This window comes from Somniosus microcephalus, chromosome 24 (assembly GCF_052327205.1).
Source record: "Somniosus microcephalus isolate GS21.2 chromosome 24, FLI_Smic_1.0, whole genome shotgun sequence".
Taxonomy (NCBI): domain Eukaryota; kingdom Metazoa; phylum Chordata; class Chondrichthyes; order Squaliformes; family Somniosidae; genus Somniosus; species Somniosus microcephalus.
Window position 1 is genome coordinate 50527864 of NC_141010.1, and position 27111 is coordinate 50554974.

General features: G+C 42.1%; 1 protein-coding gene across 7 annotated transcripts in view; it reads left to right on the forward strand.

The window, feature by feature from the left end:
• Window positions 1-27111, forward strand: part of tanc2a (tetratricopeptide repeat, ankyrin repeat and coiled-coil containing 2a) — a 1096529-nt gene that overhangs the window by 897652 nt on the left and 171766 nt on the right. For all 7 annotated transcript variants that reach the window (XM_085966617.1, XM_085966618.1, XM_085966619.1 and 4 more), the window contains 3 exons: window positions 632-863; window positions 3293-3459; window positions 5415-6022. In XM_085966617.1, coding sequence (XP_085822743.1) covers window positions 632-863; window positions 3293-3459; window positions 5415-6022 — 1007 coding nt within the window. The remainder of the gene's footprint in view (window positions 1-631; window positions 864-3292; window positions 3460-5414; window positions 6023-27111) is intronic.

Sequence of the window (27111 nt, forward strand, 5' to 3'; positions counted from 1 at the left end):
CATTTGTAGATGACATTCACAGCACAAAATTGCCCATTTTACTTTAACACTTCACTTACACTTGGATCAGCACTGACACGTTATCTTGTCAGGGTGTAATAGTGCTCCTGGGGCCACCAACATAATACTTGATGAGTTATAATATTTCCCATTTGATGCTTAAAATCGAGCCAAGAATTCACCTCAATTTCAGTAATCTTCACACTGTTGAAACATTGGCCTTTGAAACTTGTATTTAGCTAATCTGAGGCCAGTTTTAACAGCGTGAATTCTAATTTCAAGAATGTGTGGTGGAACTTTGGAAGCACAGAAAACAGATAAGTGAAATGATGAAGCTTGAAGCAGAATTTCAGGGGGGAAATTAAAAACTAAAAACTAAAGATATGTTGGTGATAAATACTTTTATAGTTTCAGGCCCAACACAGCATCAAATCCTATGAAGCACTGTAAATAGTTCTGTTTATTGTCCTGCAGCTTTTTGTTAAGACCTGAATTTTTCCAAGAATAATGTTCCAGCAGATCAAACTGGTGACATTTGCTTTTGACTTTGTTGACTGTTATAGGTGGTTTTACAGTCAACTGTGGAATTAACTAAAAAGATATGAAACTACTCATTGAATTCTCTTTCCAGGTGGTAGCCTACCATTACTGCCAAGCAGACAATGCCTACACCTGCTTAGTTCCAGAGTTTGTGCACAATGTGGCAGCTCTCCTCTGCCGATCGCCCCAACTTGTTGCCTATCGGGAGCAGCTCCTTCGAGAACCACATTTACAGAGTATGCTCAGCTTGCGCTCCTGCGTTCAAGATCCCATGGCATCGTTTAGAAGAGGAGTCCTGGAACCGCTTGACAATCTGCGCAAAGGTAGGTCCATTTTTTTTGGAATAGAAGTCAAGTTCAAGGAATTAGATGTTAGGTGATTCTTGGACACAGTGCATTGGAGTACTACAGGATGTTGGGACAGAGGTTCATTCTGGAATTCCTGATCTCAGCCATGTTTCTGTCAGGAACTATTTTACCAGATACCTCCCTGCAAAGGGAAGAGAAAATCAGACAGGACTCTTCACTGGGACTCTCTCCTGTACTTTCTGGGTAGCTAAGAGCAAGCTGCCTGGACTGCATTGCCCCGTCAAGGTATGTGGTCCAGAAGGAAATAGTAAAAGAGAAAAATAGGTATCAAGAGAATAACATATAGTACTGAGGGATTTGTGCAGACAGGGTGGTATAGTGATTAGAATTCTATCCTTTCCCTGGGATCTGAGTCAGAAACCAGCCCTGTTGGGCTCAAATTTTCCTCATTCTACTTGTAAGGGACTAAAGTGAAATGTGTAATGGCTGTTTCAATCTAATGAAGGTAGTCCGATTTACAACTGTTCACAATTTGGTAGCACACAATCTCACTCAAGTAGCCTTAGGATGACTGGTGAGAGTAATGGAAGTGTCACTATTGCAGTCTAGGATAATGTTCTAAGGTTGTGCATTTAAGCTTATTGTTGGGGCCAGCAGATGTAACTTTAGCCTACATCTAACCCAAGCTCTACTTCAACTAAAAGTTTGTAATGTTACTACCAGCTGCAGAAATTAAAAATGTTCTATCTCTTTGTACTGATATCGGCAACCTTAACAGCGCAATTCATCCATTCAAAAAACTCTTAACTACCTCAATAAGATGGTTTCCAATTAATTTCTGTCATCTTTAGTACCTTTCCCCATCTACAATAATTAAAGCACTGTGATCCCTTTCTATCATTAAATGTCATTACAAGTTCTACAAATGTGGTCATAATCTCTAGTGGCAAAACATTTGCAAACCTGTATCTGAGTTTGCTGGCAGAATTACCTCACTTTTTTCAAATAGCAAGGTGATCTGTTTGAGACTTGCTCAACTCATGAAGATTTTCCCTTTATATTAATAGGTTTGAATAGCATCAGGCAGCTACAGAAGTGATTAGTTTTTCTGTTTCCCTTAATCCTCTAAGTTTTATTGCCTACTCTTCAAAGGAACCCCATCAGAAAGGTAAACCACAAAATGATGGGAAACAACAGTGATGTAATGGAAAAACATGATCCCCATGTTTCTTGCCTTGCACATGAAGATGGGTAGAAAAGCTGAAGTGGCAAATGTAGTTGTCCTCAAAGCTTATCATCTGTGTGCTACAAAGTGGTGTAGCTGTGTTCGTCAGACTGCAATAAAAAAGATTTCTGTCTGCTGGACTTTGTACAGTCTAAAGCCATGCAACCCAGTGGACATTGCTGAGGTTCTGCCAGTCTGCAAGACCTCTGCAAAATTGTGATGAGCAGCAATAACTAATTGCATTTATTTAGCACCTTTAAAGGCATTTCACAGATAGTTGCTCGTAAAATGGAATGGATACCAAGCCAAGAAGAGAGAGGGCCATGAAGCACCACGAGAGCTGCTAATATTTAAGCCAGACCTCTATGCTGTGCGCCTGAACATTCTGTATCCCGCAACGGTCCAAATGGAATTCCGATGATGAAAGGCTACAGGCTGCTTTTTTGCCTGTTTACTCCTCTTCAAGACAGTGTTAGCACCAGGAAATATGTCCCTCACTAACTTTCCATTTAAATGTCTGTTCAGTCACCCCTTGCTGAACTAAGGTGGTTAGTGCATGCATTGCACCATGGAGGGCTGTGAAGGTGTCAGTTGGCACCACATCACAAATAAGCCCCTTTATCCTCCCAGAGAATACTTCTGTAAATGTTGATATTTTTTATTCTATTCTATCTGTGACAGTAACAAAGTATGCTGTGGGTGTTAGTGTATTTTCAAGCACTAAGTCCCAGAATGGGGGTACATGTAATACAGTTCCTTTAAATTGTATTTTTGGCAGGTTTAGAACCTGAGCTGATTCACTCTTTGGTACACAATGTGGTAATGCTGGAGCACCATATGGATACCGAATTTCATGAAGGTGCACAATCATTGTCGGCTGGTACAGCCCAGAACTCCTGATCTCAAGTAATCTATTAGCCTCAGCCTCTGAGTCAGCAGATTAAAGGAATCAGCATTACAGACAGATTTCAGCCTAAGAATGAAATGCATAGTGTGATAGTTCAGTGGTCTGTCTCTTTCTCGGTCTATTTAACTCCTACCCTCAGCCGAGTATAACTTGGAAACCCAGTGGTTCATTCAGTACATTTCTTGAATTGAACAAAAAGTCATTTAATGCGTGTTTTGCAACAAAAAGATGTGTGCCTTGGATCGCAAAACCATTTTGTACATGAAAGGACAATGTTGCTGTTGGTAGTTACTGATTTTATTTTTCTTTCAGAGCGAAAGATTGCAGATGAAGATTACATCCTCTTAATTGACGGACTGAATGAAGCAGAGTTCCACAAACCAGATTATGGGGACACGATTGTGTCATTTCTCACTAAAATGATTGGAAAATTCCCATCGTGGCTGAAGTTAATAGTGACAGTTCGAACGACTCTTCAGGTATGATTACTTGACAGGAGGAGGCCAAACTTGTGCAAGATTATTATAGGTTGTCAAGATGGATTTTGATTTCCTGAGGTGGCACATGTGGCCTGTAAATTTGGACCTTGATGCCTGTTTCAATTAGAGTTAAATATGGGGGTGTAGTTTTCAAATTGACATGACCCTAAAACTGGGGTACAATTGGGTATGTGTGTTTACTAGTTTGATGAAAGCCTTTTATTCTTCTGTGGAACTTCATACTGCCACAGTGATCTGGCCCTGGAGGACATTCTGCTGGCAAAAGCATAGAAAGGACAAACTTCTTTTAAGACGCTTTGTGATGTCCAAATTGCCCCCATGTGACCAGCCGTGCCCCTGCATGGTCCACACTGCCATGGACTATCAATTTGTTTTCCCACCACTGGAAGACAGTTTGCTTGTAAGCGAGTATACCACCTGCTTAAATTCTGAAATCTTTGCTGTAGCACAAATCAAATTTTGCATCTGGCATGTGTCGGTAAGGTAAGAATGAATATTGGATGCAGGGAAATTTTGACCTCTATAGGGTGCAATTTGCTCAAGTGCCCCATCGATCAATCAAAAAAATGCTTTCCTCACTGTTTCTCAGCATATCCTTGACAAAACTGTTCCTTGTCCTTTCAGCAGTCATGTTGGTTCCTCACGATATGCCCCAATAAATTAAATTTGTCACATGATAAATACGTGGTCATTTTCTGGCGCGAGCCCACAAATTACCATTTTTATTGAGTTCAATTTCACAATTTTCCATGGTGACATTTGAACTCACGGAATCTGGGTTGCTAGTCCAGTACCATACCCACTAAGCTATCAGGTCTGCAGTAGGGGCATTACAATTTGTTCCAGAGACCCTGGATAGAGAGAGTAAAATTAGCCATATTTCCACTGAAAGTGTACAAGTGTGGACATCTGGTGAAGACAGGATCACACTCAGCTGTGATTGAATACCCTGCCAAACCTCAGTGTCCAGTCTCTCACCTAAAGTATGGCTACTTGGGTAAAATAAGGAAGGAATGTGGAACTGTACACCAGCAAGGAGGCGAACACCTTCAGGAGAAGAAGGGGAAGGGAGAAAATTAGCAGAAAAAAGCAGGCAAAAATCATCAGACCACTTCTGGAATATTGTATTGGGTTTTGGTCATCTTTCATTTAACAGGACATTGATGCATTGGAAAGGTTTGGAGAAACATGACAAAGATGTTACTGAGACTGACAACATCCATTTAGCTATAGAGGAGTCCACAGTTCAGGATGAGATTATAAACAGGCTACCTGTAGTTTGTGCTGTCATCTCAGCTGGAAAGATCTGTGAGCAACCCAGATTGTCCTTTCCATGCCTCCCAGCTTAAAGATCCTGGGTGGTGTAAACAGCCAGTGAGAAGAATGAAAAGTAAGGAGGGGGAAATATTAAATAAAGAAATAATGGTAGAGACTCCTTCTTTCACAGCCAATTCTATTGCACCCTTGTTGATTGTTGTATCTATATGTCCTATCAAACACTTTGTTGGGACTGATTTCACAGCAGCTGTGTATCAACACATTAGGCTTTTTGTTTGTTGGTGCGATCTGGCCTTTAAGCGGACTAGAGCAGCAGACAGCCTGGCACAGAAAGGTCATGTGGGCAGTGGAAGATGATTTGCTTAGCAGTATACAGCAATATTTTCCCAGTAGCCAGTTATAAAATAGCAAATTGAAAGTTGTGAATTGCATCTTCTGCAGTGGAAGGTATGTGTTGCTGACTTCTTGCACATTTGAATTGATCCAAAACATTTGAGCTTTGATTTAGGATCACTACTGAGTTAGAACCTCCTTCATTATATTTGTGGCAATTTAGCTATAGTAGCTGTAAATCTTCAAGCATTGTACAACTGCTGTGATATCACTCCCATCAAACTTTAGTTACTTTTTTCCTAAAAAAAAAAATGTTTTTACAGGAAGTGGCCAAACTTCTTCCATTCCACAAGATATATCTGGACAAACTGGATGTGAATGAGGCAATTGACCAGGACTTACAGGCATATATCCTCCACCGAATCCACAGTAGCCCTGAAATCCAGAATAACATCTCTCTCAATGGCAAAATGGACAACACAACCTTTGGCAAACTCAGTACTCATCTCAAGGCTTTGAGCCAAGGGTCGTACCTCTATTTAAAACTGACTTTCGACTTGATTGAAAAAGGATATTTGGTGCTTAAGAGTTCAAGCTATAAAGTAGTACCTGTTTCCCTCGCTGAGGTCTACCTCTTGCAGTGCAACATGAAGTTCCCTACACAATCCTCGTTTGAGCGTGTGCTACCACTGCTGAATGTGGCCGTGGCATCCTTGCACCCAATGACAGATGACCAGCTTTATCAGGCAATCAATGCAGGGAATATTGATGGTAGCCTTGAATGGGAGGACTTTCAACAGCGGATGGATAATCTTTCCATGTTTCTGATAAAACGGCGGGATATGACACGGATGTTTGTTCACCCATCCTTTCGAGAATGGCTGATATGGAGAGAGGATGGAGAGAAGACAAAGTTCCTTTGCGACCCCAGGTGAGAAACTGTGACAGACATTTCTTTCATGGGAAACTTGGGCAGAGGAGTGTTGTTAAAATTTTCTGTCTGTTATTTCCTTTATCAATAGGACAATATTCAGAAATTTAACAAATCTTACGCAGTTTATTACTTTGGATCTATAGTTAAAAAAAAACTGGAAACTTGGTCACACTTGTGGAAATTTATATTCTGACTGCCTGCCAAAACCACCTCATATCTTGGAACATGATAAGCATCACCAATAGGATAAGGTCATTTAGCCTATCATAGCTCATCTGAGTGCATTAGCTTTTATTACATTTTTTTTTAGATAATCCTGTTTTAAGGGGTGTAGATTTAATTTTCAAGTACTATGGTATTTGAACCGTTTGACTGTGTAAGATTAAATAGTCTGCACTGGGTTCCACTTCAGTTGCGAGAATGAAGAGCTCATTTTATCTGTTTTTCTAAATCCCAGTCTAATATATGCACTTGTATAAAATACTGTCTAATTCTGGCATTTGAATTTATTGAAATACATTTAATGCTCTGATCTTCTTCCACATCTGTTTGTTTTAGATATGGGACAGTAATGATACATTGCATTCCATGGGATGATGGAAATGGATTATTGGTTTCCATCGTGTTTATTTTTTTATTAGCAAATGTTCTGCCTGAGGCTACAAGCTAAATTCAGGATGAATTCACATATTGGCCCAGAAATTCGGGTCTCCACGGGTGAGTACGCATGGGGTACTCACCCGTAGGCCCGATGGAAGTGCCGGGTTTTTGCATGCACTGCGCATGCGTGGGAAACCGGCACTTCCGTTCCTCTGAACGAAGAGGTTCAGAGGTCGAACGCGTGCGCGAGAGAGGTTGCGTGTGCGCATCGAACTCACTTTTTTTTTACAGGTTTTCCCGGGCACGTAAGCCTGCAGAATTTAGAAATGTAAAAAGCCGGCGTAAGGCCTGCTTTTTACAAGGTACACTAAGTGGTGAATTAATTAAAATTAAAACATTTTTTCCACAGGTTTATTATTTTTAAATACTTTAAAGCAAGGTAAGTTTATTTTTAGCCCCGTTTGAAAATAAAATTATTTTTTTCAAAAAATTTAAATTATTGTTTAAAAGTTATTTCATGTAATTTATAGTTTATTTAAAAAATGTGATTTAAAAAAAATTTATTTCAAGATTTAGTGCTATTTTGGGGCCGTAGTATTTATAAGTCTTGACAGCACTTCCTGTCAGACTTATGAATGGAGCATTCCCTGCTCCGATTGGCTCCCCATGGCCCACGTGATCCCAGGGGACGCATCGAACTAACTGCGCCCCTGGGATACACAAGCACTGCACACTGGCAGTTGGACCAGGCCCCGGATCGGAATTCCACGGGGCCCTACAGCTCAACGGCTGGCGCGCAAGGCTAAGTGCAGGTTGGGGGCTTGCACCCGCGGGAAGCCCCCGACCCGAATTTCTGGGCCATAATGTTTGCAGGATGGATGTTCTTTGATATATATTTCAGGTTATCACTATCAATTCAATGTGCATAGCCTAATATAATTGAGATAATTAGAAAGATATTGTGAAGCGTTAGTTTGTGCTGTAGGGGTTGTTGGTTGGGTGGTCGGTTTGGCCTGGGCCTGACCCAGTGGACGTTTGAGGCGTCCCCACACTCCCACTTAGTTCTGACACTGGGATCCTACCAGGCAGCTGATGCGCAGAATAACAAGCTCGAGACAGACAAGCAGGTGAAAGGTTAAAATAATAACAGTTTTATTGAGAGAAAAATAAAACAAAACAAGCAAGCAGAGAAATTAATTGGTTCAACGATACTAAGCCAAGGCTACAGCTCTATACACTTTAAAAAGAGAAAAAAAAAAGGAATACTATATATTCAAAACAGAGGGCACGCGAGTGCGGGAAGGAGTACGACACATCGAGGGGTATCACACATTAACACTCCCCTTAGCCTTATCCCCACCTCCTACACTATCCCTAACCTAGGTCGAACTAAAGGGGGGTCAGACTCTCATGCTCACCCAACGCATTGGAACAAAGGCCTTTAGGTTGTCCTGGGACTGCAGCTTTAGTTGGTCTGGCCTGGTAAAGTTCAGTGTGCACTGGCCACACACTCTCCCGTCAGTCAGGTAGTGGATCTTCCTCCTTGGCTGGGCGAAAAGGCTTCCCTCCTAGGTCGGGCTGCGCCGTTTAGCGAGGCCCGCTCTGGGCTCCGGTCCGTACCGGGATGGTGCACTCCGTCCCGTGTCTTCCTGGTTCCACTCTTGAATCCCTGCCTGAGGTGGTGGGCACGGGGCGGGGAGGGGGGGGGAACAGTCAGGTTTAAATCGGGAGGCAGTACGGACCAGGAGCTTCGCCTGCTTACCAAAGCATGGGCCTGCTGTGCATAGCCTTCCCCGTCTTGGAGACTGCTTCTCCCAGTAGAGTCCTTGAAGTTTCCCTTTTGCAGCGAAGTCCCAGGATGAAATCGAAGTGAAGTGTAGAAGCTGTCTCTCCCGAAGTGTGTTCCAAGTCGAAGTGTCTCGAACTGCCCTTTCTGTCTGCTTACTAAAAACAGTTACACTCTCTCGATCTGCCTTGCCTCCCCCAGATCGAGAGGTGTCCCAGGTTACTTTGTTCACTGTAAATGGCTGCAAAACGGCCGATTTCCCACTAACGGCCTTATCACCGGCCCTCATTGTTTTTGGTTTCAGTCACACAATGGTGTCTCTGGTGCCTAGTCCTCTAAAACGGTTTCTGATATGATTGGATCTGTTAGGATGGGCCCGATGATGGTTTTAACTAGCTTAACCCTGATTGCAGTGCAACCAGGTTCATTGTTCTTACCGGCCTACTGGCGACTTGCGATTACATATTCAATTCCATGTCTGGCCTGGAATCCACATAGGGACTGTGGATTCCAGGCCCTGTCTCCAGTCTTGTTGCTGGGGAGAAAAATGACTCGCTTCCAGCAGCTTTCTGGTCACGTGTCCCAGAACTCCATTTTGTACGTTTAAAAAGTGGCCAACTTTGTTTGATTCGGAAAGCAGGCGAGGTGGGGGAATTTTGCAAACTCCCTACAGTGCCCAAGGAGAATTTTATTGTTTTCAACTTGGATTGCACAAAAAATAAAAGCCATGTCAAGTGAATAATTTTTGAAGTAATTGGAAATGAGCTAGCTTTCTCATCTGAAGCCCATGTTCAGCCTGGCAGTAGGTAATAGAAAATACAAATTGACAGTCACTTTCAGTCTGCCAGCTCAGAAGGTGACAGCTATCAAGAGTCACTTCAGTGTAAAGCTGTTTTCATTAGTGACAGTTTCAGTAGCATTCCCTCATTTCCACAAGTTTTATTGTGCTTTTAATAAAGGTGTTCCACTTGACTACTTTTATTACTTTTATCTTTTCATTCCTAACTTTCTAGGAATGCTCATGTCCCCTGATTTTTGAATCCTTGATCATAGTAAACAATTTGCCTGATCAACTTTATCATTGTTGAATTAAATCATCCATTAGCACAATATTAATGCCTCTACTTTATCTCATTACACAGGATGCTGTCATCATCCTTATCCCATCTGTAGCATACCCCTGTGGTTAACCCTATCCGAGACCTGCTTGTTAACGCAAAGGCTACAGGAAACTTTGAGATATCCGGCACCGACGGGACCGGCGTGTTGCCGATCTATCAAAACTGCTGGACATACAAAGTTAATGTTGAAGCATACGGAGGTTTTCATCTCCGTATCTGACAACAAACACTGTTGCTTAGCAACAGCTTCTAAAGAGTCAGCTGCAGCTGCAAGCGTCTCTAGCTGAAGCTGTTGCTATAGCTACAGACCTTGCAGTGCCTGACTGGGGAAAAAAAAGAACAAGAACTAAAAAAACTTATAGAAAACGGCTCCTGATTTTTGCCGTTAGATCGAGTATTCCGGACATACAACCTCTGGATAAACCAAAGTTTCCTGTACTTCGTTTTATGTTTTCCTCCTAGGATATGAAAGCCGTTTCCTTAACTTCCAAATTATCCTGAACATATTAGGCTACCCTTCTTCCTTGCTTTGTCAATCTTTGCAGAATTCACCTCCATCTTCTGTGATGAGCGTTGCTTCTGAAATCCCGATACCTTGGCCGGAATTTTCCTTACCTTGGCGAGTGTGGTGCAGGCGGAGTCCATGGCGGGTCCCGACCCTGCTGCTGGCTCCATCCCGCTGTACAAAATGAACTTACCTTAATGGACCCTATTAAGCCTGCCCAGCGTGTCACCCATTCCCAATTAGATGGAGCGGGTCCGGTGACATCATTCATGACGTGTTTTAAGCCGGGTTCCTTAAAGGGACTCTGGCCACATTAAATTTTAAGTTTAATCTAACATAGTGGGTGTTGAATCTTTACTGTACAATAATATAATAAAGGCTATACATGAGTGACAAAGAAATATTTAAATAATATCATTAAGATATTAGATGTAAGATGTAGACTCCATCTACAAATACAATCAGAACATAATTTAAAAAGTACATTAATTGTGACGTTATTGGTGCTTTAGTCACAAATCTATAGACTTTTGTATCAGTAACTGGTACAAATAAAAGATGTGTGTATATAGGTAATACATAAAATTAAGCAGACTTTAAATGTAATTGTAAAGGGGTGGATTTACAGTCTTATGCAAATTCAGCGGAAGAGCTGCGAAATCCCTGACAAACAGTGTAACTGGTGCTTACAGTGTGTTTCTGAGATTTCTGCAGCTCTTCTGTTGAAGTTAACAATGGACAAGTGAGAGAACCTCTGCAGATATTCACCCTAAAGTCTCAGACTGAAAAATTAAATGAGTCATATTCAGGGACTGAAAGCAAATTGAACTAGTGGAATGAGTGATGAGAATGAAATTGTTATGGTTGATGACTTGATTTAATGTGTAACTGGACAATCACAGTATACTGTGAGAAAAACCTGACCAGAAACAACACAAGTTTATTTAAATGGTATATGTCATTTTTTTATAGTGCAGATCAATTCACTGCAATTACTGTTCAGTTGGAAGGCAACAGCCGAGAATGGCCGGTGCAAAATGTATTTCCCTCCCCATCCAGGGTAGGATGGGAACCTTCAGCACTCGCATCCCTTCAGGAATTTCTGAATTAACATTTACCAGTAGCTTTTCAAGTAGAACAGAATCTCCATCAATCTGTTTGCTGATGTAATCAACAAGTTTTTATTTTGGTTTGATTTCCATGCTATCAAGTAATCAGCTGGAGCAACGCCTCAGGTTGTCAGATGTGGTTCCCGAGCTGTGTGAATCCCGTGGCCATGCAGGGAAATTTAAAAAGTAGGGGGAGAAAGGCTCTTATGCCTGTAAAGTACCTCATAATGATTTCAGTCGGGTTCCCCGCCACTGCCAGTCGGGTCGGCTCCACAATAACAGATGCGCCTGTGGGAAAGTCACGTGGGAGCGAGTTGACAGTGGGTTCCCAACCCGCTGTCAAAAAAAACAACTTTCCCACCCGACCCGCCACCGATCACGCCCACTACCACCATGGAAAATTCAGCCTCTTGCTTCTGAAATCCCGATACCTTGCTTCTGAAATCCCGATACCTTGCTTCTGAAATCCCGACACCTTGCTTCTGAAATCCCGATACCTTGCTCCTGAAATCCCGATACCCTGCTCCTGAAATCCCGACACCTTGCTTCTGAAATCCCGATACCTTGCTCCTGAAATCCCGATACCCTGCTTCTGAAATCCCGATACCCTGCTTCTGAAATCCCGATACCCTGCTTCTGAAATCCCGATACCCTGCTCCTGAAATCCCGATACCTTGTTTCTGAAATCCCGATACCTTGTTTCTGAAATCCCGACACCTTGCTTCTGAAATCCCGATACCTTGCTCCTGAAATCCTGACACCTTGCTTCTGAAATCCCGATACCTTGCTCCTGAAATCCCGATACCCTGCTCCCGAAATCCCGATACCCTGCTTCTGAAATCCTGATACCCTGCTTCTGAAATCCCGATACCCTGCTTCTGAAATCCCGATACCCTGCTTCTGAAATCCCGATACCCTGCTTCTGAAATCCCGATACCCTGCTTCTGAAATCCCGATACCCTGCTCCTGAAATCCCGATACCTTGCTTCTGAAATCCCGACACCCTGCTTCTGAAATCCCGATACCCTGCTTCTGAAATCCCGACACCTTGCTTCTGAAATCCCGACACCCTGCTTCTGAAATCCCGATACCCTGCTTCTGAAATCCCGATACCTTGCTTCTGAAATCCCGATACCCTGCTTCTGAAATCCCGATACCCTGCTTCTGAAATCCCGATACCTTGCTTCTGAAATCCCGATACCCTGCTTCTGAAATCCCGATACCCTGCTTCTGAAATCCCGATACCCTGCTTCTGAAATCCCGATACCCTGCTTCTGAAATCCCGATACCTTGCTTCTGAAATCCCGATACCCTGCTCCTGAAATCCCGATACCTTGCTTCTGAAATCCCGACACCCTGCTTCTGAAATCCCGATACCCTGCTTCTGAAATCCCGATACCTGCTTCTGAAATCCCGATACTTTGCTTCTGAAATCCCGATACCTTGTTTCTGAAATCCCGATACTTTGCTTCTGAAATCCCGATACCCTGCTTCTGAAGTTTTGATACTGTGGTTCTGAAGTTTCAATAACACAATTTCCCCTAGTAGTAGGGTGCCTAGGAGAAAGATTAGATACTGTTTTTGATGCTTATGTATATCTCATCTATCCCCTAGGCACCCTGCAACCCTCTTGTTTGAACATTAACTTCAGGAACTTCAGACTTTAAAGCTCTATCCTCATTTTCAAACCAGTTTTAATTCACACCCAGATTTTCCATCCCTCACAATTTCTCGCATTTCCCTAAGCTTTCCACTTCCTCAGCTATTTACACATCCTTTGTCTCTTTAATGTCTTGATGTTTCTGTCTGTTACTTGATTCGGGTGATCTGTTCATTCATTCCACTCTTGATTCTTTGGGTTGTCTTTTTTTATTTTATGTGTATATTTTCCACCTTTTTAAAATAATGTTAAAAAATGTCATCTGCCTAGTATTTTTCAATTTTGGAGAAGGTTCTGTACCCAGAAGGTTACCTTGTCCATTATCCCCACAGATGCTGACTGACCCACTGTGTTTCTCCAGCATTTTCTGGTTTTGTTTCAGATTTTCAGCATTTTCAATGTTTCACTTTTTACTTTCTATTTTGTTGTACTTTCTCTACCGTCCTACAAGCTGTGCTTATATCTGTCAAAGTCTTGCCCCGTCTATCCTCCATATATAGTTTCAATTAAACTCAGTTTCTTCTGTATTAACAGCTAGTTTCTCTGATTCTGCCTTGTTTGGATGCAGTTGATCTTTGCTCTACCAACTTGGTTTACCCCAAGAATAGTTCTAGTTATTTATGGACTCGTGCCAACTGGCTGGTTTCTCATTTACTTGTATAATTCTACTTGTGAACCCTTTTTTCCAGAGACTAGTCATTCTGCATCATTGGCACCAAAGTTAATGTCATTGATAGTGGGCAGCCTTGTCTCAGCTCGCTGTTTGTTTTAAGCCGCCCTGTGAATCTGCTGGCTGTGCATACTGCACTGTGTGAAATGCTGTCGGGCTCTTCATTGAGGCAGACAAGTCTTTGATGTGTTGTAAGATCTCATTATTTTAAGCATAGCCTTTTGGCAGATTGAGCTAAAGATCAGCTTAAAATCAATAGAATGATGACACGGGTGAGATTGTACACCCCTCACTGAGTTGCTCTGTGAATAATTGATCACTTGTACTGCAGCTTCTTCTGAACTCTGGTTGCTCTTCTCCCAAAATGCCTCCAACCTTGGCCACTAATACACAACATGAACACTTCAGTAGTTTGGCTGATCAAGCTTTCTTCCATGTAGTTATCACAGCTCATTGTATCCCTTTTGTAAATCGGTACAATGATCATTTTTCTCCATTTGTTATATTTTTTCTTGTGCAAATTCTGCAGTGAAATTTGGAATGTCACTTCCACTATCTCCCCCCACCTCCCTGCAACATTTCGGCCATGTTATATCTCATCTATTGTTTCGACAGCTGCTGTAACTTTTTACATTTGCTGGAGGTAGGCTATTCAAAGCATCTTTATCTATGTGGTACTGTTGCTTGCAGGGATTTTTCCATTTTTAATTCCACCTCTTTGCTAATCATCTAGGTTTACCCATTTATAACTCTGTACACCATTTACTACTTTATGGCCCAGAATTGGCTGCAGCGGCAGTATTGACGGCGAGCGCCATACGTTAGACCGTTCCCCTCCCTGATCCTCCAGCGGTGAATTTCTGCAAAATTTGCTGGAGAAGTGATTTGAATACATGGCAGCAAGCATCGCCGTGAGTCAGGGCGGAGCAGCTGATGTCCGATGCAGACCCATGATGTTGGGGATTGTGTCTGCTTTTGTAAATAGTAATTTAGGGAAACTGGCATTTAGGAATATCTAAGAAGTTTTTACCCCAGCCACAGACACAGACCAAATCTATACATTTAAAATAGGAAACAGTAGTATAAATGCAGGAATTGCGATCATTCTCACCTGTCAATGTTTTACTTGGCACCAAGAGGACTTTAACGTTATAAATGATTTTAATTGTTAAGGTAATCCCCTGGGCAACTATTTGCTGATTTAACATGACATTCTGATGCCATGAAACCCACTTGCTTAACGAGGCTTACATTTTAACTAAAAAAAATCCTCAACTGTTTGACAAAGAGGGCAGTCTCTGTGAAACATGGCCAATTGCTTGTGGTTGCTCACATTCCTACTAGCAATTAAAACTCATTTTCAGTTCTCTATATATTGTTGATGTTTAATCACAGTTCTGAAAGAACCAAGAACAGGGCAAACCTAAAAATTGAATGCAGCTAACTTCAGTTTCTAATTGCCCCTGAGGTATTATTTTACCGAGGGTATGTGTTCTTCATGTTCTCCAGATGTATAATTTAACTCTTGCCTGCGTTATTACGGAGTTGTTGATTACAGAATTTATAACTACAAAAAAAAATTACATTTATTTAGCGCCTTATGCAGTCTCTCAAACATCTCATAGCGCTTTGAATTTGATTTATGAGAATGGGTCCTGGGGATAATGAGGCATCAGATACAACCATCTTGATTAAACCCATAAATCAGGCTGCTGCCAGCTCTCCACTGCCATTATTTTTCAGTCTAAGTGGCAGCAGCATGAACACCGGCTTAAAGGCAGCAAATTCCCAATCGCCATTGATTTTAATTCCGGACAATAAAGTTGATTATGATTATGATGATGATGACACTTGGCTGTTCAGCCTTTTCGGCGAGGGTCTCTGGAACAGCACAGGAGCCCCAGCAAGTTATGGCGTGGCTTAAGTAATGACATAAGTCGCTCACTCCATAAATTCCTGCAATTTCTGCACCATAATACTGGCATACATAAGTTTTCAGCAATTTCAGGCCATATCTCGGTTATGTTCCTTCTTCTTTGAGTGTTGAGCTTAAATTTCTCTAATCTTACTTCCCAACTCATAAGGAAATCAAACCCGCTCCATCCAAATTTAATCTATTGTAGGAATGTCTAGTTCCTATCAAGAGACTGAGGTCGACTCAGGCGGTCAAACAAACGATGTTTAATGTAAAACAAACTGAGTTTAACAAACAAATGCACGAGAACTACGAATACAGGTCTGGTCAGTTCGGAGGCTCCACGAGGACTGCTTGGGCGGTCCCGTGGCTGGCGTCATGACGTCATCACGTTTTTCCCGCCGATGGGGGAATCACGTGATGAACGGCGTGACGTCATCGCGTTTGCCCGTGCTCTTAAAGGGACCGCGCTCTGTACATGCAAACAATTTATACAAAGATACAGACTCAGGCTGTAGTTAACATAATTGTTAAAGGGAATTATATACATTTGATCGGAGTCCCTTAGTGGCTCCGCCACACTATGATCATTCTATCATGGACATCAGTCCCAGTATACCTGTTGATCTTTTACTTCGGGGAACGTTAATTTCCTTCCCAACCACCCCTGGAAAAATAAATCAAGCAGTGCTATCAATATCCTTATAATCTTCAACCTGGGCATTTTTTTCTCAAGGTGCCAAATGACCCTGAACACATTCCCTTCTACGAACATACAAAAAGACAGACAGGCAAGGTCCAGTGAGCCTGTCTCACAACATGCGACGCAACTAAGTATATGAACCCCATTGTACCTTCCCACCAGCAGTCATGTAATCTCTGGGAGAGGCAAAAGAATATTTTTTTTAAAACCCTAGGCCAATTCATGGGAACAGGAGTGGGCCATTAGATCATGGCTGATCCGTACTGTAAAGCCATATCCCTTGATGGCATTACCTAATAAAAATCTGGTGGTCTTGGTCTTGAAAACTCCAGTTGACCCTAGCATCCACAACCTTTTGGGGATGGGAATTCCAGATTTCCACCACCCTTTGTGTGGAAAAAGTGCTTCTTGAGTTTACTCCTAAATGGCCGAGCTCTAATTTTAAGGTTGTGCCCCCTTGTTCTGGATTCCCCCACCAGTTGAAAAGTTTCTCTTTATCTACCCTCTCAAATCCTTTTATCATTTTTGAACACCGCAAATTAGTTCGCTCCTCAACCTTCTAAACTCAAGGGAATACAAGCCAAGTTATGCAGGCTGTCCTTATAATTTAACCTGGTATTCTGGTGAATCTGCACCCCTCCAAGACACACATTTCCTGAGGTGTGGTGCCCAAAACTGAACGCAGTGCTCCAGCTGGCGTCTGACAAAGGCTCTGTAGAATTGAAGTATAACTTCCTGCCCTTTGTTTTCCAGCCCCCCTTGAGATAAAGCTCAACAACAACACCTTGCATTTATATAGCACCTTTAACGTAATAAAACGTCCCAAGGCGCTTCACAGAAGTATTATAAGACACAAAATTTGACACTGAGCCACATAAGAAGAAATTAGGGCAGGTGACCAAAAGCTTGGTCAAAGAAGTAGGTTTTTATGAGCGTCTTAAAGGAGGAAAGAGAGGCGGAGAGGTTTAGGCAGGGAATTCCAGAGCTTAGGGCCCAGGCAACAGAAGGCACGGCCACCAATGGTTGAGCGATTATAATCAGGGATGCTCAAGAGGTCAGAATTGGAGGAACGCAGGTATTTCGGGGAGTGGGGTGGTTGTGCGGCTGAAGGAGATTACAGAGATAGGGAGGGGCGAGGCCATGGAGGGATTTGAAAACAAGGATGAGAATTTTGAAATTGAGGCATTGCTTAACTGGGAGCCAATGTAGGTCAACGAGCACGGGTGATGGGTGAACGAGACTTGGTGCGAGTTAGGACACGGACAGCTGAGTTTTGGATCACCTCAAGTTTACGTAGAGTAGAATGTGGGAGGCCAGCCAGGAGTGCGTTGGAATAGTCAAGTCTAGAGGTAACAAAGGCATGGATAAGGGTTTCGGCAGCGGATGAGCTGAGGCAGGGGCGTAGATCCATTAGCCTTTTCAATTACTTTGGAAATGTGTTTTATACTGGTTCGTCTTTGCTATATACCCTAGTACTCTATTTGTCTTCACAATAGCCTCTTGGCACTGGTTGTACACCTTCAGAGGCTCATGTACTATAACTCCTAGGTCTTTTTCACGCTCAACAGAATTTAATTCTGTACCAAGCATGGTATATACATGCTTGGTGTTAGGCCTACCCACGTGCATGACACTACAGTTATCTACATTAAATTAAATCTGCCAAATGTGGGCCCATTCCCCATCGCATCTAGATCAGATTTAAGTCTCTCTTTCTCATCGAGGGTCATAACACTAGCACAAATCTTCATGCCGTCTGCGAACCTATGGATAGTGCCCACGAGATGTTCATCTAAATCATGAATATAGATCGTGAGGAGCAGCGGTTCTAACATGATCACCACGGGGCTACTGGCAAACAATCTCCACGCAGAACCACTTTCATTAATAACTACCCTCTCTCTGGGAGAACAAATTCCCTATCCAATACAGGATCTGCCCTCTTATCCCACAGGGCTCTATCTTGTGTAGTAATCTATAATGCGGTACCACGTCTCGAGCTTTCTGAAAGTCCAAATATAGAATGTCGACAGGGCTACAGTCTAGTTACCTCCATTAAAAAACAATTAACCAGGTTGCTGAGACATGACTTTCTTTTCCAGAAGCCATGATGCAAATCTCTAATATTACCTTGTAGGAATGTCTAGTTCTTATCCAAAAGACTGAGGTCCACTCAGGCGATCAAATAAACGAGGTTTAATGAAAACTAAGAGTTTAACGGATAACTACAGGAGAACATCGAATATAGGTCTAGTCAGTTCGGAGGCTCCACGAGGACTGCTTGGGCGGTCCCGTGGCTGACATCATGATGTCATCACGTTTTTCCCGCCGGTGGGGGATCACGTGATGAACAGCGTGACGTCATCGCATTTACCCACGCTATTAAAGTGATCGCGCTCTGTACATGTAAACAGTGAAAACAAAGATACAGACTCAGGCTGTAGCTAACATATTATTAAAGGGAATTATATACAATTGATCGGAGTCCCTTTGTGGCTCCGCCACAACCTGCTCTGTGCAGGTGGTCATACAGGGTATCTCTGATCATCCCTTCCAACAACTTTCCCATAACTGGTGAAGCTAATGGGCCTATAATTTCCCAGTTCTGGCTTGCTGCCCTTTTTAAATATTGGTACTGCATTAGCCTCCCTCCAATCCATGGGAACAATCTCTATCTCTCGTGAGCTATTTGATATGTTGATTGGATTAGATGAAGTAAGGTGGGAGGAGGCTCGTGTGGAGCATAAACACCAGCATAGACCTGTTGGGCCAAATGGCCAGTTTCTGCGCTGTACATTCCATGTAATTTTATTAAATATATAAGCCAGGGGATCACTTAACACATCTCCCATTTCTTTGCGCACTCTGGAATGAACGTCGTCAGGCCCAGCTGCCCTATCAGATTTGAGGCCTCTTATTCTTTCCTGGATTATATCTGCATCCACATTGACATTCTCAATTTTAGTGTTAACTGTGCAGTGTATTAAATGGTAACTGAGCATTGTCTACTAGAGTGGCTCATGCAAAGTAGCTATGTCCTGTGATTTCACCAGAGTTTGCCATGCAGTGTCCTTTTAATGGCCTGATGGAATGTTTTATTGCTATCTGACTCCTAACATGGCTAAAAAAGACTTTGCTATTGCTACCACATTTATCCACAAACCTCTTTTCAACTAACCTATTGGCTGTTCTAATGGCAGTTTTTTTTGCCTTTAGCTTAGCCTGGTATCTATCCTTTGTACAAGTATTTTGTTTAAGTTTGATTAGTACTTGCGTATGATACATTAGCCACTTAGGTTTGGTTTTACCATGTGCCCTTCTTTTGACCCTAGGGACATGTATGGTTTCTTTTTGCTTTCGAATGGTTTTAAAGGCTTCCCATTGTCTCTGGGATGTTGTTTCTCATATCAACTAACTGGTGGGAGAGAGGAGTTTTTCTAATCTCTTTAGTTTTGTGAATGTTTTATTTATATCCTATGTTCATTACCAAGATAAAAAGCTTTATTACTCACCTTTCATTATTTTGAAGATCTATATCATGTCTGTACTTGGCAATTTTTCTTCAGCAAAAAATCACTCAAGCCTTTATTCAAACTTAATCCCATAAGGACTGGAATTATCTTGATCACTCTTCAGGGGACACAAATTTATAGGACTGATGTCAGAAAGTTCTTCACACAAAGGGTGATCAACACATGGAAGTGGAGGTAAAATTCTGGAATAATTTAAGATGCCATAATGGAAGGGCGGTACAGTGTTTCCGGAAGGGCAAGCTAAAATGGGCAGACTTAGAAGTAAATGTTATGGAACAATCTCTGAATTCAGGTGTTCATGTTGAGGATTTAAAACTTCAGTCTTGAGCTTCTGGGAAGAAAGCGATCGATTTAGATGACAGTCTGTCTATTGTTAATGTCTTAGTATTAAGGACTAATAGCTGCATTACAAAATCATAGAATGAAGGGGTGAGGCTCCCTCAGTAGAAAAGGCAACCCAAGTTTTTCTCTCAGTCCTTAATGGCTTTTAAATGCAGGTGGCCCATTGCCCTATTCAGGTTTTCCACCACGCTTTTATCAACATTTCTAGTCTAGAGTTTGAGAGCAGTGAGATCATTCTCAATTCTGAAATGAAAAACTGCAATAACTGACATGCAACGAAGGTACAGATAATTTATGTCCCTTGACAAGTGGGAATTGAAATCCTATTTCTGAGATGTTTATAAGCATAGTTTATTCATAACCTATTTTCTAGACTTTTAATTTTAGCATTGAGTAGAGCGGGAACTTTGATACTCAATACTACGTCACAAAAATTCTTTTGTGTACCAGGACATAAATCTGTGCCTGTTCTGCTTACAAAAATGACTATTAAATCATTAATTTACAAAGTGATTGCAATATGCAATTGTAGTTTATGCATGAAACACAAAGTCCACTGAAAATAAATGCTGGGGTAATTAGCATCATTACTTTAGATCATTTCACACTTAAGAAAAAGTCGAGATGGAAGTGTCTTGATGATGGATGATGTTAATTGTCACTTGGAATGAGACATTATAAATGGTCTTGTACGAGGAATTAAATGTTTGCGGCAGGTAGAGTGCATATCTTTCTGGGAATCCAAGTTGTACTTGTATTGGGATTGGAAAGACAGTTACTGCGCGTATAAGGGTTAGAAAAGGAAAGAAGGTTGATTTAGGCCTTAGGAAAAAGTGGGTTGTCAAAGATATTTATTGTTTATGGCTACTGAATTTCTTCAGAAGTGGCAGTGACTTCAATAGCAACTTGCATTTAATAGAGCCTTTTAACATAGAAAACTGTTCCAAGGCACTTCACAGAGGAAAGTGTAGCTGAGCCAAAGAGAGATTGGGTTCAGTAGGTAGGTACTGTGAATATTCATGATGGTGATATTACTACTCAATTTTAATTTTTAAAAGGTTTTTTAGTTTATTATTTTAATTGATATTTAGTATGAGTTTTAAGATTAATGCATGTTATACATGTTTTGGCTTAAATTTTTTTTTTTTTAAATCTCCATTTCCTTTGTCCAAACTTGTATCTTTATGGAGTTTTTCTTCTACTTTTGTATTTTTTTAAAGCCCCCTTTCTTTTATCTGTTTGGCCGTTTGCCTGCAGTCAAGAGGGCAGACACTTGGCTGTTCTCAGGCCAGTGAAAGTGTCCTCTTTCGCATAGCCCCACAGTACCAAGTTATGGTTTTCTCTCAATTATTCCTTTCCTTTGATGAGAGATGCTATCGATTATGCTCATTAGCTCTCTGCTTGATGCAGGTCAGGGTGAGACTTAAATAGAACCAGGTCGCTGCCTGTGTTTATCGCCACACATGCACCTGCTATTTTCATGCTGTTTCTGAGGCTGAGTACGGAGATGTCTTGTTTTGTCTACAGATGGTCAAAGTCATCAATGACATCTTCTGTAGCTGGGACCATAGTACACCATCCCATCTTGTCATCCTCGACATCTTTGCATTGTTCAACATAGTCAATCACGCCATCCTTCTCCATCATCTCTCACCTGTGCTCCACCTTATAAGAACATAAGAACATAAGAAATAGGAGTAGGAGTAGGCCAATCGGCCCCTCGAGCCTGCTCCACCATTCAATAAGATCATGGCTGATCTGATCCTAACCTCAAATCTTCTATCACTCTCCATCCACCCGAACCCATGTGATCTCCCGGGAGAGGCGAAAAACCAGTTAAAAAAACCCAATGGCCAATTTGGGAGAAAAAAATCTGGGAAATTCCTCTCCGACCCATCTAGGCGATCGAAACTCGTCCAGGAGATCACTCTGTCCCTATATTTTCTACAGTACTTACCTTCTGTAAAGGCGATCTCCACCCCAGCCAGGAACAGGAATAAAACCATCTCCTGAAATCTAACACAGAATTAGAACACAGTAGGAGCACAACCAGGCTACACGGCCCCTGGGCCCACTCCACCACCCACAGGGCCATGACCATTCCGAACCTAGACTCATGTCCAATTTCCTGCCCGCTCCCCGTAACCCTTAATTCCCTTTACTTCTAGGAAACTATCTATTTCTGTTTTAAACTTATTTAATGATGTAGCTTCCACAGCTTTCTGGGGCAGCAAATTCCACAAACCTACCACCCTCTGAGTGAAGAAGTTTCTCCTCATCTCAGTTTTGAAAGAGCAGCCCCTTATTCTAAGATTATGCCCCCTAGTTCTAGTTTCACCCATCATTGGGAACATCCTCACCGCATCCACCCGATCAAGCCCCTTCACAATCTTATATGTTTCAATAAGATCGCCTCTCATTCTTCTGAACTCCAATGAGTAGAGTCCCAATCTACTCAACCTCTCCTCATATGACCACCCCCTCATCCACGGGATTAACCGAGTGAACCTTCTTTGTACTTTCAGGGGACCACTCTTAACTGATTCCATTCAAGCTTGTCCCAGAGGAGCCAGCATATCTCCAGCAAGGGCTTCTCTTTCCTCTCCTACACAGTCATTTCCAGGCTTTCGATAAGGTCCCGCAAAAAGATTAGTGTGTAAAGTTAAAGCACGTGAGATTGGGGGTAAGGTACTGACTTGGAGAGAGAACTGGTTAGCAGACAGGAAGCAAAGAGTTGGAATAAACGGGTCTGTCTCCGAGTGGCGGGCAGTGGGGTACCGCAGGGATCGGTGCTAGGACCCCAGCTATTCACAATATATATTAATGATCTAGACGAGGGAACTAGATGTAATATCTCCAAGTTTGCAGACGACACAAAGCTGATTGGGCATGTGTGCTGTGAGGAGGATGTTGAGAAACTCCAGTATGATTTGGACAGGTTGAGTGATTTGGCAGATGCAGTATAATGTGGATAAATGTGAGGTTATCCACTTTGGTGGCAAAAACAGGAAGGCAGACTATTATCTGAATGGCAATAGATTGGGAGAAGGGGAAGTGCAACGAGACCTGGGTGTCCTTGTGCACCAGTCGCTGAAGATAAGCATGCAGGTGCAGCAGGCGGTTAAGAAGGCAAATGGTATGTTGGCCTTCGTAGCGAGAGGATTCGAGTACAGGAACAAGGATGTCTTGCTGCAGTTGTACAGGGCCTTGGTGAGACCACACCTTGAATATTGTGTGCAGTTTTGGTTCCTTATCTGAGGAAGGATGTTCTTGCCATGGAGGGAGTGCAGCGAAGATTCACCAGACTGATACCTGGGATGGCAGGAATGACATATGAAGAGAGATTGGGTCGATTGGGCTTATACTCGCTGGAGTTTAGAAGAATGAGAGGGGATCTCATTGAAACTTTTAAAATTCTAACAGGACTAGACAGACTAGATGCAGGAAGGATGTTCCCGATGGCGGGGGAGTCCAGAACCAGGGGCCACAGTCTAAAGGTAAGGGGTAAGACATTTAGGACAGAGATGAGGAGGAATTTCTTTATTCAGAGAGTGGTGAACCTGTGGAATTCTCTACCACAGAAGGCAGTTGAGGCCAAATCATTAAATATATTCAAGAAGGAGTTAGATATATTTCTTAAGGCTAAAGGGATCAAGGGATATGGGGAGAAAACAGGGACAGGGTACTGAATTTGGATGATCAGCCATGATCTCATTAAATATCGGAGCAGGCTCGAGGGGCCGAATGGCCTACTCCTGCCCCTATCTTCTATGTTTCTACCCCAAGATGACTGCTTTGGCTCCTCCTTTAGTTCATTTACATGCTGCTCCTCGGAAATATTATCCTCAGCCATGGGGGTCTGTTTCCATGTGTACGCAGCTGCCACCCAGCTCTGCTTCTCCACCACCATTGATTCCTCAGCCACCTCTGTGTTGTCAAAATTTCCTCCAGTTGAATATTGGGAAAACCAAAACTCTCTTATTTGGCCCCTACGAAAAGCTCCATATCCTAGCTCCTGCGTCAGTCTCCCTACCCTGACACCCAATTATGCTGAACCAGATGGTGCGCAACCTCTGTGTCCTCTTCAACATTAAGTTTCAGACCCAATATCCTGTCAATCACTGAAACAGCATATTTCCACTTTGGCAAAATTATTAACCATGCTTTTGTTATCTCAGGACTTGATTTCTGAAACACCATCCTCACCTCCTTGCTATACAAACATCAACTTGTCCAAAATCACTTTACGTATATCCTGCCTTGCCCTATGTTTCGCTCACCCATCAGTCCTCTCCTCACTGAACTCCACTGGTTCTTTGTCTTCCAATGCACCAAATTCTAATCCTTGTCCTCTATAACCCCGCCCTACCCTACCTCCAACCTTTTGCAGCTCTATATCCCAGCTGCATTGGCTATAGCAACTATGAGATCTCATGCATCCTTCCCTGCTCCTCATGTTCCTTACTTGCTGGAGGAGTTTTCAGTCCTCTGAAACTCATACTTTAGACCTCTTAGAACTGCCTCAAAAGCTACTTTTTTTAACTGAGCTTTCAGCTAACCCTCCTTGCTCCTCCATGGCTCAGTTCATTCTCAGAGAAGTGCCTTATAAATGTTAAAATCACTATACAAATGCAGTTGTTTCAATATTCAGCCTCAGCTCTCACTAATACATTCCCTCTTCCATCCAGCCAAAGATAATTCCTGACATCACGAAGCCAGTTCAGTAACAGTGTGTTACATTTGATTTTGTCAGTTCAGTCCAGTGTAAAGCAAACTTGTGCTTCCCTGTCTGTAAGTGCGCCCCGAAGAAGGACAGGTTCTGCATCAGGCACAGCTGTGGCTCAGTGGGTAGCACACTTGCCTCTGAGTCATGAAGGTTGTGGGTTCAAGTCCCACTCCAGGGACTTATAAGAACATAGTCCAGTACTGAGGGAGTGCTGCACTATCGGAGGTGTTGTCTTTCGGATGAGACATTAAACCGAGGCTCCGTCTGCTCTTTTAGGTGGACATAAAAGATTCCATGGCACTATTTCGAAAAAGGGCAGGGGCGTTATCCCCGGTGCCTTGGCTAATATTTATCCCTCAACCAATATAACCTGGTCATTATCACATTGCTGTTTGTGGGATCTTGCTGTGCGCAAATTGGCTGCCGCGTTTCCTACATTACAACACTGACCACACTTCAAAAGTACTTCATTCGCTGTAAAGTGCTTTGAGACGTCCGGTGGTCGTGAAAGGCGCTATCGAAATGCAAGTCTTTCTTTTAACTGAGGTCTCTCTTTCTCTTATTGCAAATTGCAGCCATCAAACAATGACGGGACCTTCTTATCACTTTCTGAAGAAGCTGCTGGCCAATTTTCCAGCTGGTAGCATTATTCAATTGGAAACCCCACCGAAGTTAACAGCCTAGAGTACCTTATTATGCCACCATCAATTTGGCAACATACTAAAGTTCAGCTAAGCCACTCTTTTTTTCCAAATTCTGGTTAACTGCCATGTTATTGTTTTTGAGGACTAGAAGTGTAACATTGGGTAAGTGTTGAAAGGGGACTTTTGAATAATATTCCTCCGTGTAAATAATATGTAAAGAGTGCAGTTTATTAAATTTATATCCAGCACTTTTTGTGACGGGCACTTTAGAGCTGTTTCATGCTAATTTGAGGTTATATTTGGAATTTGCTTTCAGCTGAATTGCTTTTGAAAGCATCTGACTTAACTTCAAAAAAAAATTAGCATTGCAGTTTATTTTTAAAAAGACTTACAGATGCCATTTTTTTTCATAAGAATGAAATGTTTCCTGGGTTAGGAAAAAACAGTGCATGTCTGCTAGTGTATTTATTCACACATGTTCGCACTCTGTCTAATGGTCTCCATGCACAATGTGCCAATTCCCAAATGTGGCTATTTAGGAGACCTGCCTGCTCTTAGTCATTTAACAGTACAATACCTAAATGACCCACTGGAAGGAGAGTCTAGGATGACCTGCCCTTTGGTTTATATTTATTTAAAATTCCCTCACTCTCCTTATGGGGGAATGCTTAACCTCTATTTGTTACCTCTTCTGGTGACCAAGATTGTCATGTGGAAAGCCACAGATACAAGTACATATCTTCTTGTTGCACATCACAACCCTTTGGTATAGTCATGCACTTGGCTTCTACTCAACTAAAATGAAGATGAGCCTGCTGTCACCACCCCAAATAACATAGCTTGCATTAGCATGAATATGCTGGTGAGGTCAGAAAATTATTGACATCTTCAATTTAAATTTAAATTTGATTTAATTGTTTAAGTTTCTGCCAGTGGGTAGCTTAAATGTGATGTATTAATGGCAAGAGAGAGTTATCATCAGTTGCACACAGCAGTTTCACCTTATCGTGTTTAAGAAAATATACATTAGATAATAAGTTCTAACGAGGTAGAGCACTGAAGTGTGCTAATAGCAGTCCAAAGAATTATGTTTACACCAGTATATGGAAAAGCTTCTGACACAAAATACAATCTGGTGCTCTTGTGTTAAAATATTCATGGCTCAATAAAAAGAATTTTTAAGATAGCACTTTTTTCATGAGCCATCAGTTGCCATCTACATCAGTTGTGCCTCAGTTCATTTCATTGGAAAGAGTTGGCATTTATATTTCAACATTGCAAATGCCATTAGCCTTTTGAGTACTAATGGAAACTTTATACATGACTGTACATTATGTATGTGGGTGCAAACACTTCAATAAATTAACTCTTAATGTGCTAACTATAGCAGTTTCTCTCTTAAAAGTATAGGCAGTGTGTCATCCTGGCTCAGTGGGCAGCAGTTGTGATCTGAGTCAAAGTTTGAGCTCCTTTGAAGCTGACACTCCAGTGCAGTACTGAGGAAATGCTGCATTGTATGAGGTATCATCCTTTGGTGTGGAGATGCCGGTGTTGGACTGGGGTGGACAAATGTAAGAAGTCACACAACACCAGGTTATAGTCCAACAGCTTTATTTGAAATCACAAGCTTTCGGAGCGCTGCTCCTTCGTCAGGTGAAGTGGAGAGATGCATAAAGACACAGCTTATATAGTCAGAGAATAATGCCAGATGATTACAAGTAATCTTTCTAACTGCCATTTATCACACCTCGGCAGAGAGATAATCACAGCAA